Genomic DNA, 12,500 nt, shown 5'->3' on the forward strand with positions numbered 1-12,500 from the left:
CCCCGTGTGTGCGTGTGTGTGTGTGTTTTGCGTGTATGTGTGTGCTGTTTTTGTTTTGTGTATGTGTGTGTACTCACCTACTTGTGGTTCCAAGGGTCAAGTCTCAGCTCTTGGCCCAGCCGCCTTGCTTGTCATACTAAGTTAACTCTGTATCTTGGAAAGCCTCATCATCAAGTGAGCGAGAGTGAAGGAGAGAGAAGAGAAACGAGAGGAGAAAAGAGAGAGGGGGGGGGGGTAAGTAGTTAAAGATTCATAAAAATGCAAAATTTCGAGTTTTTTTTGTTTAGTAGAACAATAAACGTCTTTTTAATGCGAGGCGTAATCATCCCACGAGACGAAAATCGTGGATATAAACTTGAAGATTTTTCTTACGCCGCAGAAAATAAATGCGAAGACTTTTAAGAGAGATTAGAGCATTACAGAAGTGAGGACTCTAGCGCAAGACACTGTTTCACAGTCTTCAAAAAAAAATTCTTTAAAAAAAAAATCAGACAGCTGTGATGAAGTTATCGTCCCTGGCAAGAGTAACCATTGCGGTTGTTGGCAACACATTTTCTTTTTTCTTCTTCCGTGAGTCAATATTTGGACGCAAGCCAATTTCATAACGCATTCAGCACTTCCTCAATTTATATTCTATAATAGGTTGCGCGTATTCAGGTTAGGCTAAGCAAGGCTACGTTACGGAAGACTTAAACTGTAGCTTAACTACAGGTAAAGAAAGAGGGAACTTAAGATGGGCTGCGATACAACTGGGAACAATGTGGCCAAGGATAAACACGCAACGTTCAAATCTGAATGATTATCACTCATGGTGCCAGGATGGGCGGCAGTTGCTGGGCAGGATATGGAGGGGGTAAGGGGTAACATTTCGCTCAGTGGGAGTTGTATTAGGACAACTTTTGGCTTAATGAGATCTTTATTTAGACAATGCTTCTCTATATATGAGCTTTACCACCCCATTAAAAACTGTGCTTTAAGGAAAACACCGTTTTAATCAATACTCACTCGGGTATAAGTATCTTTGTTTTGAGCAGACTATCGAAGTGCTCATGGCATTGCTAACAGGATTCATGCATTTCCTGGGCCAACAGGCTTCCTGCAGTGTTCCTCCTTTCTTATGTTTTTATGTTATTAAACGATCTGCCAAGGACGATAGATTCTTTCGTGCCGCCCCTTACTGGTGATGTATTTGTGAGAAGAATACGGACGGAAAATTAACATCGAGTGAGAAGATTTTAGATAACTGCAAATGCTGTTCAGCGTGTAGTTGTTTGGGTTCAGTCCTAGCAAGTGTAGGTAATGACAGACTGGTGAGAGAAACGTGGTGATACTGGTGATACTAGGTAATGACAGACTGGCGAGAGAAACGTGGTATACATATAATAGCAGTATATTTTATTAAGAATCTTTTCGCTCATTGGGAACTTAAGGAATCCAATATAGTGCATGAGATTTAGAATATATATACAGGAGCAGAGAAGTGAGGTCAGGTCAGCGGTGTGTGGAGGTCAGGTCACCTGATACCGGTGTTCTGTTGAGCACCAAGAAATTGACCAGTACATATAACATAAGACTACTACATTTCTGAACAACAGTTCAGGAGACTACGATCAGTGAAGAACAAGGCAGCGTCTCTTATTCAGATCATTCTCCTTGATTATGACTCTGGCCTTTCCCCACTTAATCAGATGACACGTGTCATATAGTCCCTTCTGCATGTGCACTTATGCTCTCTGAGGTGCTACTTCAAGTTTCTTGTTTCTCCCACATACAGTATCACAGCCACTACAGGATATGTAGATTCCTGCACCGGATTCTGCTGGCGTGAAGGTAATTTTCTTAACTAGGCCCATGATGGTGTTCGAGGAACTAGCGGCTATACTCATATCTTGAAGGTGCACTGGATACTTAAGAACATAAGAAAGAAGGAACACTGCAACAGGCCTACTGGCCCATGCGAGGCAGGTCCAATTCTCCCACCGGCATAAGCTAATGCCTTGAAAACGTTACAGCACGAAACCGTACATTGTATTGGAGTTATTTGAGGTTGCTACGTTAAAGATGCTCTGTGTTCTCCTACAGTCATTAATACAATGAGAAAGGAACTAGAGCGAATATATTGTAGCTCTTGTGAGTACTTCTCTGAGAAGCTGGGCTCAAGATCTAACTTCGTCTCTCTATTGATCCTGGTATCTTGTTTGGAGTAGCAGTGTTGATCGTCTCTACCAGTAGATTCACAATATACCTTGAAAGCCAGGCATCGTTGATTTTACACAATAGATCCTCATGAAAGAAGAGAATTATCCATCTTTTTTCTACTAGAGTGAACTTGAGAGACGGTTTTGTGATGATTTTGGAGATCAGATTCTGTATAAGTTTGTTGATACGTCAAAGTGAGCTCACGATCACCCCTAAACCCTGCCCGAATCTAACATCACTGAAATTAAAATTGTTGAAATTAACTCGCAACACTTCGAGGATTTGTGGACCTGGTCACGATATGAATGACTCTCACATACCGTACTTCGCGGCTTATAAGACGCGACTTATAAGGTTTGTTTTAGTTTCAATGGCTCGGCATCGGACGTAGCTGGGAGAGCTACGGCCCTCTCCGCACCCCAAACTTAAAACTCCCGTCACTGACCTTCAGTTTATAGGACGCAGGGTGGTTTTTAGAGACGTTTTATGAAAAAATGCTTCTAATAAGCCGTGAAATACGGTAATTACAGTGTAATCAGATCCTTGTTGAAAAAGTCATGTGAGAAACGTTGTCAATAAAGTATCTCATTGCACTACGTTTGTATCTGTTTCCATCGTGTCGGCATTGTGTACCTGCTAAACCTTATTTATATAATAATAAAACGCATCAAGTCAGTATCATTTATAAGCCTGGCAGACATAAGGATTGCCTTAAGGGCACTAAGAAAAAATCTACTCCAGATACAACACAAGTCATGACAAACATGGAGCAAAAAGCACTTTTGTTGTGTCCAGATATAATGAAACACTTACGGCTGTTATTGCAAATTTGCAAATTGAAAATAGTTATTACACATTTCTTAGTAGAAATTAATTACAATTAAAAATTTGCAATTCTTGATAGATAATTTCCCCCACTTCATCAGCTCTCTCTCTCTCTCTCTCTCTCTCTCTCTCTCTCTCTCTCTCTCTCTCTCTCTCTCTCTCTTTCCCACACAGCAGGATGTAACAGAATGTAATTAAAGTGCCAACTGTGTGTGTCTTGTGCCACCAACCTCTCACCACCTACACAGTGACAAGTGTGGGTGTGTGTGTAACTAGTGTCACCACCACCTACGCAGTGCCAGGTGTGTGTTCCTAATGTCACCACCTACACAATGTCGGATGTGGGTGCCTGATGTCACCACTACATCAGAAAGACCAGGTAACAACGATCCAACCAAGTTTATAAGTGATAGCGATAGTTACTGCAGAGCTGGTGGCACCTAGATGTAGAACTAATGGTACACACAGCTCTGTGAGTGACGGTGGAGTAACTCGCGTAGTTAAGATAGAAACATTGCTAATTGAGTAGATGTAGCTGTAACCAGTGCCTTCCATTGAGCATCCATTTCAATTCTTTGAAAAGCTTCCAATAGGACCCCCTCAAGGGAGGTTCCTTGACGCTGGTGAGGGGCTTTTGATCTAGGGAGTTGGACTTGTGCTCCTGAAGGTATTCAACCTTCCATCCCCCCCCCCACATGCGCTGTATAATCATATGGGTTTAGCGCTTCCCTGTGATTATAATAATTCTAATATGGCATGCTTTATTTCCCTGTATCCCTTTGTTTTTCTTTCGGAAGAGGCCGGAGGGATTGGATAGTGGGGAGAGAACCTTCTATTTTTCTATCATTGCCTCAAACGCCTAAGTAGTACTCGATGGTTTTTAATCTAGATAAAAGTAGATAATTGTCGGCAGATAGTCTCAGTGTGGACACCTACTCCCCCCCCCCCTTCCCAGCTATCCATTGTGATAATTTCCTCTCTTGCAGTATATTTGTAATACTGACCAGCGTCTACCAGTATACCCTTAATTCTGAGCAGTGTCTACCAGTATATCCTTAATACTGACCAGCATCTTCCAGTATATCCTTAACACTGACCAGCATCTTCCAGTATATCCTTAACACTGACCAGCATCTTCCAGTATATCCTTAACACTGACCAGCATCTTCCAGTTTCAACCTAATGGTTGTTTGATCAGTTCCTAAGTTTGTGGTTAATTCTGGGAAATTGTATTCATGATTTGGTGAATTGTATTTACAGCTTATTGCTATCCGACTTACAACTCCATAATATAAATATATATATATATATATATATATATATATATATATATATATATATATATATATATATATATATATATATATATATATATATATATAATCGATCAAATTTTTTCTTATACAGTAGTCGAGTGGGGTGCTGTGATAATGTTCATGATAGTGGTGGTGATAATGATAGCGGCGTTGCAGGTTGTGTTGGTGTGAGTAATAGTGGCGATGATAGTAGTGGCGGAATTAGGGCGTATAGTGTCGGTGTTGGTAATGGTGTTGAGGGTAAATGATGGGGTAATATAAAACAAAATTCTTCGTGAAAATTACACGTAATTACTCACCCGCAGTAGACGTTGTGGTCCTGGCCACAACACCTGTGGTATTTGGAGCCTTTAAAGCAGTGGTGATTGTAGTTGAGGTTGACTTTGTTGTTGTGGTTGACGTGGTGGTTGTGGTGGCGTTGGCAGGCTCCTGAACGGCTACTGTCCTGGCCAGCGATAATATGATGACCCAGTTAATAACAACCTTCATGGTGCAGGCTAGACTCCCAGACGTCAGGTAAGAGTGACCTGAAGAGCAATGATTATGAGGTCACTACTAGGTCATCATCCTGACCTCGATAGTCAGAACGATCTTTCATTGAGTCATGGCTCAGGTTGGAAAGGGAAAAGAGGGAGGGAGAGAAAGAAGGGGAAAGGGAATTCAGGTCACCACAGAATAAAATACGTGATCTGATAGGCTTTGAGTATAGGGGGACTTGAGGGAGGGAAGGAAGAGGATTCAGGTCTGAATAAAATCACGAGCGTGACCTGGCTGGCTCCGAGAGGTCAGGTAGTTTGCACAGGCTCATGGCCATCACATGCTGAGCTTAGGTTAATCAGTACAGCTTAAGTCCTTAAAATTTTCACCTATTATTTTCAAGATGGCCGTTTTATCCTATGATTGTTGTCAGATTTCCGGTTAACGAGACAGACTGAGGGCGAGTTCGTCCTCTGACAGGAGACTGAACATCCTTCCCTGTTGCAAGGTCGATAAACGACAGTCTTTATCATCTGCATATTATATTTACATGACTACGTTCATCTGCCAAGATTGTCTTGCATAATGTACCCTTTACCTAAATAAAATCCAGAAGTCGCCATGAAGAATGTTTGTCTGCCGTTTTCTATGAATTCTTCACTTGTTTATGTCACAGTTTTGTTACACTAGATAGGAAAAAGAAGTCTTGTCCTATTTTAATTTCTCGAGCAAATGTCGACGAGTGGGTAGAATGTCGAGACGGGAAAAGCTTCTAGAACTCACAGCTGGGTGGGAAGAAGAGAAGGTTCCTGGGAGCACAGGTGATGGCAGCACCTCCCGGCACTCACACCTGCGGGAAAAAGAATAACATTCAGAGTTCGTCGTCACGCCACGAACCACACCAGCCCGTCAGAAAAGTAGGAGAATGGTAAGGAGGAAAACACGGAAAGAACATTGTTAGAGAGATTGAGGGGAAGATGGTAAGCAGGAAAAGGCGTGATGCTGCTAGACTTGTGCAACTTGATACCTTGTAACTGTTATTTGTAAAGGGAGGCACCACCTGTGTGTACAGAGTGTGGGCATGTAAACAGACTAAGTACACTGGATACAGACACAAACACTGTACACAGACTAAAACGCACATCACTTTTGTGTGGGATTACACACCCAAAGACCAAAATATTTCCACCTAAACACTTCCGTGTTTCATGAGCTTTTCTGCAATATTTTTGGACATTACTGTTTTACATTTAGAAAAATACACAGTGAAACAAACCAAATGAGCAAATAACAAAAACTTCATTTCAATTACATATAAATATTTTTCTTCAAATAGAAGTGTGTGTTTGGAGCTGATGAACTTTCAATAAATAAAATACATAGGCATCATTTTAGAAAATCCAAATGTGGCAAAATTCAACACTGGAGAAATATAAAATGAACGAAGATTTCTGCAACGTACATTGTATGAACCCGAAATAAATCCCTTCGTTCCAAAAATGATTGCAGCCGAAGCGATTGATTCAATGGCATATGCGGGACATTCACAGGAAAGGAAAAAAAAAATGGAAATAATACAGAATGAGTACAAACCCAGAAATTAATCTGAGTTATACAAGAAAAAATATTAAAATCAAATTAAAGATAAAGTGGACGATGCGGTGGCTTAATCAAAAAATACGCAAGAGGACGGATATAAAACATTAATGTTTGTTTGCGTAAGTAACGCCTTTAAGAAGGGACTTTAAACAGCGAATTAATGTGAATCCAACTGACCTATCTAAAGAAGTGTAGATGAATGGTTCAGAGAACCGACATGTTGATAAATTAGACACATGTGCAACTCTTGGGTATCTTTATTGTGGCGAAACGTTTCCTCAATAAAGATACCCAAGAGTTGCACATGTGTCTAATTTATCTAAAGAAGTAAATAAACCATTTGTGAACATTGCTAAAACAAGGTAATAGAACGCAACGAGTTATCACCCTGGGACTTAATTAACATAGTGCGCAGGAGGACTTGGTTACTCGTGCAAGTGAAGTTTGAACATTCCATTACAAGTAGGCAAACTGGCGGAACAAAGGAGGAAATGGGGAACATTGTGTTTTGGTTGAAAAATGGCGATACAGAAAAAAAATTGATGTATAGGCCCGTTTCACAGACAAGTTTATATAAAAAACCGGAAAACAATCTTGTAAAAATGCAGGACTACCTGGAGACCAAAAAAAAAATTTATAAATGAACTGCTAAATATCAAGATTTCCAGCTTCAGCGTAACAATTTTCTGCTTAGCTAATCTAATAAACTATAACGAGATTCTCCACATCCTCAAAAAAAAAACAAGTGAACGCATTACATTCACCTGAATTTCTAAAATGATCTTGAAAGCTTTTTGTGAAAGATAAATACAAAAGCTGCAAAATATAGCCGAAATATAAACCAAATTACTAGGAGGACTTTTATGATGCTGGAGGTGGTAATATATTCTCGGTAAAATACTAGAGCCTTGCTAGTATGATAATGCTAGAGAAAGAGAAAAAAAAAATCCTGATTAATGAAGGTTACAGAGTAAGATACTGAAAACATGGGAAAGGGACCTGGGAAAGTCCTTAACTAAATTTCATATACAAAACGAGGATATTTCATCGTAAACTCAGGAAAAAATCTTTTCAAGATACGGTTGTATGATAGCCACAAACAGTGGAATCAAACACTGAAGCTCTTATGATTTTTGCGAAATTATTGCATACACAAATTTTCGCTTGCCTTATTCGGCAAGAAGAGCATTGCTATTTAAGGCAAAACCGTACCTATTCGGCACGACATATATATAATATACACATATATATATATATATATATATATATATATATATATATATATATATATATATATATATGTATATATATATGGATGGAAAGCAGATTGCCTGGGACTACACATGTGCCGCCACATTGGCAGACACCTACTTGCCATACTCCGTAGTGGAAGGGGGTGGAGCAGCCAGCCACAGGGAGACCCAGAAGATCCGCAAATATGAAGACCTTCCCACTTGCTATAACTTCATCCCAATAGGGTCGGAGACCCTTGGAGCATGGGGCAAGTGTGCTCTAAAGTTCCTAATAGAGCTGGGTGAAAAGCTCATCATAGAAACCAAGGACCACAGGGCGACCAGCTTCCTCTTTCAGAGACTCAGTGTTGCAATCCAGAGAGGAAATGCCTGCAGCATTCTGGGCACGCGGCCGACCGCCGGGGAGCTGGACGAAGTCTTCGAGATGTAGCTCTGAGTCACCTATGATGTTTTACTTTCTATCGTATTTTTGTGAATGTTTTGTCAATGTATTTTGTCTTTAAATAAAATATACATAAAATATAGGGGGTGGTAGGAGAAAATTCTCAAACAGCTTCAGGGAGAACCTTGAGTTTTCCCTGAAGCAAGTTTATTCTTTTCTCTGAGGATGAGGGTCCCTATATATATATATATATATATATATATATATATATATATATATATATATATATATATATATATAAATGTGAGTAGTCACGAAAGCGCTTGGAATTTCACTACTCTTTCACAGTGGTTTTGTATATATATATATATATATATATATATATATATATATATATATATATATATATATATATATATATATATATATATATAAAGTATATTTCTTCTGTAGCAACAAACGGTAAAAGTCAAAATAAGAATATTTTCTCTTAGTCGAGTTCTGCTAAGTGTATATGCAAAATATCTTTGGACAAGTTTGAAGTGACGCGGGAAAAAACCTGAACCATAAGTTAGCATTCATACATCTCTTAATGAGACCATCAGATTAAATTAGTCTCCCTTGAAATACAAATGAAAAAGTTGGGAATTAAATGAGAGCCTTCATTCGGCAGTCAATTAGATTTTCTAAGTCGGAGGAGACAAATTAAGAGCCTTCTGTCCGTCCCTCTATTTGGAGATCAATCACAGACTAATGAACCTGAAATGTACGAGATTCCTGCATCTTTGGCCTGTGAGGAATGACTCTCTGAGGTCCTCAGCCCCCACTGTCTAGTGCCTCATATCCCTGGAAGCCCCGCATCAAACTCAGCTGTGTCCCAGTGGAGTGCCTCGATGCCGACGATGGGTTCCTGATCCAAGTAACTTGAGCTATTTTCGTCTTTCTCAGAGGAAATATGATTATTTCCTATTACTCAGACGTTGTATTAATAATAATAATAATAATAATAATAATAATAATAATAATATGTAGCTTTTGCGAGGATGTGTGTGATTACCTATAGGTGATTGCAGGTGTGTGTGTGTGTGTGTGTTTGCGTGGTGAAGGTAATGTCTTGAAGACTGTCTTCCAGTCTTGTGTGCTGTGTCCATCACTTACCCACAGCCTGCACACGCTTTCCTGGAGTTTCACTCCACACTGTCACCACTTGTTTTACAGGTGATGTTGTTGTGTTGTGAGAGCACCAGTCCTTGTCACCTTCATCTGCAACCTACAGATTACCTGCTTGCGTCTCCTGAAGGAGTGTACCTCGAGGTAAACGCTGGTACAGAGAAGAAGTCTGCAAATCTCCCTTGCAAGGGTGGAATGTTTGCTGTTGTAGGGCTCTCCTTGCAGAGCACTGCAACGGTCCTTCCTTTCCTCGGATCAAATTTGATTACTTCCTGTTCCCCCAGCTCTGTATGTCCAATACAGGTTTAGCGCTTCCCAGTAACTGATAATTAGGTATCTCTGAAGGAGTGACCTTCAGGTTTCTGCTATAATTTTCTTTTTCGTTTTTCTTCCTCCAAGTTTTCGTTTCTTTTTCACTCATGACCCGAGAAAGCCTCATCCGATCGGCTTGAAATTTTCCACGCTTGTATACGGTAACTAGGACCGAATTCTTTGGAACAATTGGCATGTGCACCTAACCAAGTTCATGAACCTATTCCCAGCATCCTGGAATGGCTCTTATCATCTTCAAAACTTTTCTTAGCGTCCACCCACCCACCTGAAAGTCGTTCCGAGGGACAACGCCCCCGCGGTCCAGTCCTTGACTGTGACTACGTAGTTTAAGCATTCAGAAACCGTGTCTTCTCCTTCGATGACGGCAGAGAGAGAGATTTAAACGTGTAGGTGCAGATCTTCCTATTTCGTGTGTAGTGTGAAATATTTATAACCTTATCTTAATAAGGCCAGGATAGTACCAAATTAACTTTTGTTTGTGTGTGATCAATTTTTCAGTACAGTAATTAAGCTTGGAGTAATTTGAATCCGTGCCATAACTGGAGAATGATATATCTGATAAGCTTGAAATTTTTACCATTGGTGTGGTTTCCTGAACCCAAGATTTATGCTGTTTCTGGGTGGCGCAGGCCCTAATTTGCCAGTTTTGTTGAATAACTGGTGACGGGCCGGGCCGCGGGGGCGTTGACCCCCAAAAACCCTCTCCAGGTATACTCCAGGTATTCATTTATTATCAATAACTAAAAGTTTCTTACATTTATCTTCAAAATTTTAATGATGAGGTTTGCTACAGGAAGTATGATATAAGTTCAGTCTAAGTAGCTGAAAAGTTGAAATTTTGCTGAAATTGTTAAAAAAGAAAACTTGGAGTCGATGGAGACAGATCCATTACTGAAGAATGCCTTTCCTGGTTGGTTTCAAACTTTCACCGTTGGCGGATGTTATTAAATGAAAGTTCGGCACTTAAACGTAACCTTCAACTTAAACTTCAATTTGCCGTTTCTGTTAAATTGCTTCTCATGAAACAACTAGAAAATACCTCTTCTGATCGGCTTCAAACCCTAGACGCTGTCGTATCATAATTGTAAGTATTTTTGCATTGATTTTTCGCTGTGTTGGTACCAATTTGTCTTATTTTCAGCAATTGTATCATTTGATTGTTTTAATTTAGTGAACATAAACTTTCCTATTATCAGGCTGTTGATCTTTAGGAGACAACAAAGGAATGCCTCTTCAGTTTGGCTTCAAACCTCAAGGTTCGAATTTGATTTGCGCTGTGAATATTCAAATTTCCAATTATTGAAGGAAGTGCAATACTAATTTCCATATGATTTGTGACTCTCTTGATTCCCTTCAAAATCTTCAATGCGGGATATTTAAGTACATTACAAACGCATACCGCACTCTGCACTCTTCCAATCGCATGTGTTGAGGCACAGGGGACTGAGGGCTTTACGCAATACGGGGATACCTACAGAATCTCTGATCCTGCAGTGACCGACATACATCCGGCTTTAACAGCAACGCCTTCGTTCTTATGAGTGGGATACCCATGGTGCTGCTGCCTGCGTAAAACAGGATTATAGATGAAAGGTTCAGAGAACCGACATGTTGATAAATTAGACACAGGTGCAACTCTTGGGTATCTTTATTGAGGAAACGTTTCGCCACACAATGGCTTCATCAGTCCATACAAAGGAGAAACTTGAAGAACTGGAGGAGAATGAGGTAATCAGTCCCTCAATGTGGTCAGTCCATCAAGATTGATGGACTGACCACATCGACTCAAGGTTGAGGGACTGATTACCTCATTCTCCTCCTGTTCTTCAAGTTTCTCCTTTGTATGGACTGATGAAGCCACTGTGTGGCGAAACGTTTCCTCAATAAAGATACCCAAGAGTTGCACATGTGTCTAATTTAACTGCGTAAAACAGTTAGAATTATTAAAATCATTTTTTCCTGCACCATAATTAACATTCTCGACGGTTCCCGGTCTTATGCCGCCAGATTCCCGGTATTATAATATGCACAAATTCTCATTATAATTTTGCTCACAAATTCCCAGTGTAATAATCCTCGTGGATTCATGGTAATCTTAATATCTAGCTGCCAGGTTACCGATATATTCACAGGTTCCCGGTATTATGATGCGCACTGATTCCCGGTATACAGTGGTCGCTGGTGTCCCCGGCAGCCACCAGAGAACGACTGTGTTTCGTTGTAGAGCGTCATTAAAGCCATCGTAACAATAAATCCCATCAGTTTTGACTCCTTAATGAGCAATTTGCATAACATGTCGCCGCATATTTCTGCCACGCTTTTTTGTTGTATATAAATGAGCTTACGGACGTGTGGGAAAAGTGACAAAAAATATATATTTTAAGTCTTTTGTGCGTGTTTTGAATGTTAGTGAGTGACACTGAACTTGTCCTTGAGTGACACTGTGTCAGTGAGTGACACTGCGTGTACCCTCCAGGGACGCTCAACGTGCTGAGTGACACTTAGTGAGGAAAATTAGTGTGTGTGTGTGTGTGTGTGTGTGTGTGTGTGTAGGCATTATCGTGAGAATTTATAAGATGATGGACGATATATTTTATTATTATTATTATTATTATTATTATTATTATTATTATTATTATTCACCATGACACAATTTTCTGTCGATTTACAACATACATGCACACACACACATACTCACACACACACATACACACACACACACACACACACATACACACACACACACACACACACACACACACACACACACACACACACACACACACACACACACACACACACACACACACACACACTGCTCATGGAGGAGGGAGAGAGAGGACCTAGTAGCGCTCAGTGAAGAGTCGGGGCCAGGAGCTGAGTCTCGACCCCTGCGACCTCAATTAGGTGAGTACAATTAGGTGAATTAGGTGAGCGCGCGCTCGC

General features: G+C 40.2%; 1 protein-coding gene across 1 annotated transcript in view; it reads right to left on the reverse strand.

Annotated features, from left to right (window-relative positions):
• LOC128700673 (uncharacterized) overlaps nt 1-12,500 on the reverse strand; it is a 226,582-nt gene that overhangs the window by 116,981 nt on the left and 97,101 nt on the right. Inside the window, exon 2 of the mRNA XM_053793965.2 lies at nt 4,640-5,667. Within this exon, the coding sequence (XP_053649940.2) occupies nt 4,640-4,829 (190 nt within the window). The 5' untranslated portion in view covers nt 4,830-5,667. The remainder of the gene's footprint in view (nt 1-4,639; nt 5,668-12,500) is intronic.

Source organism: Cherax quadricarinatus, chromosome 56 (genome assembly GCF_038502225.1).
Source record: "Cherax quadricarinatus isolate ZL_2023a chromosome 56, ASM3850222v1, whole genome shotgun sequence".
In the NCBI taxonomy this organism is placed as follows: domain Eukaryota; kingdom Metazoa; phylum Arthropoda; class Malacostraca; order Decapoda; family Parastacidae; genus Cherax; species Cherax quadricarinatus.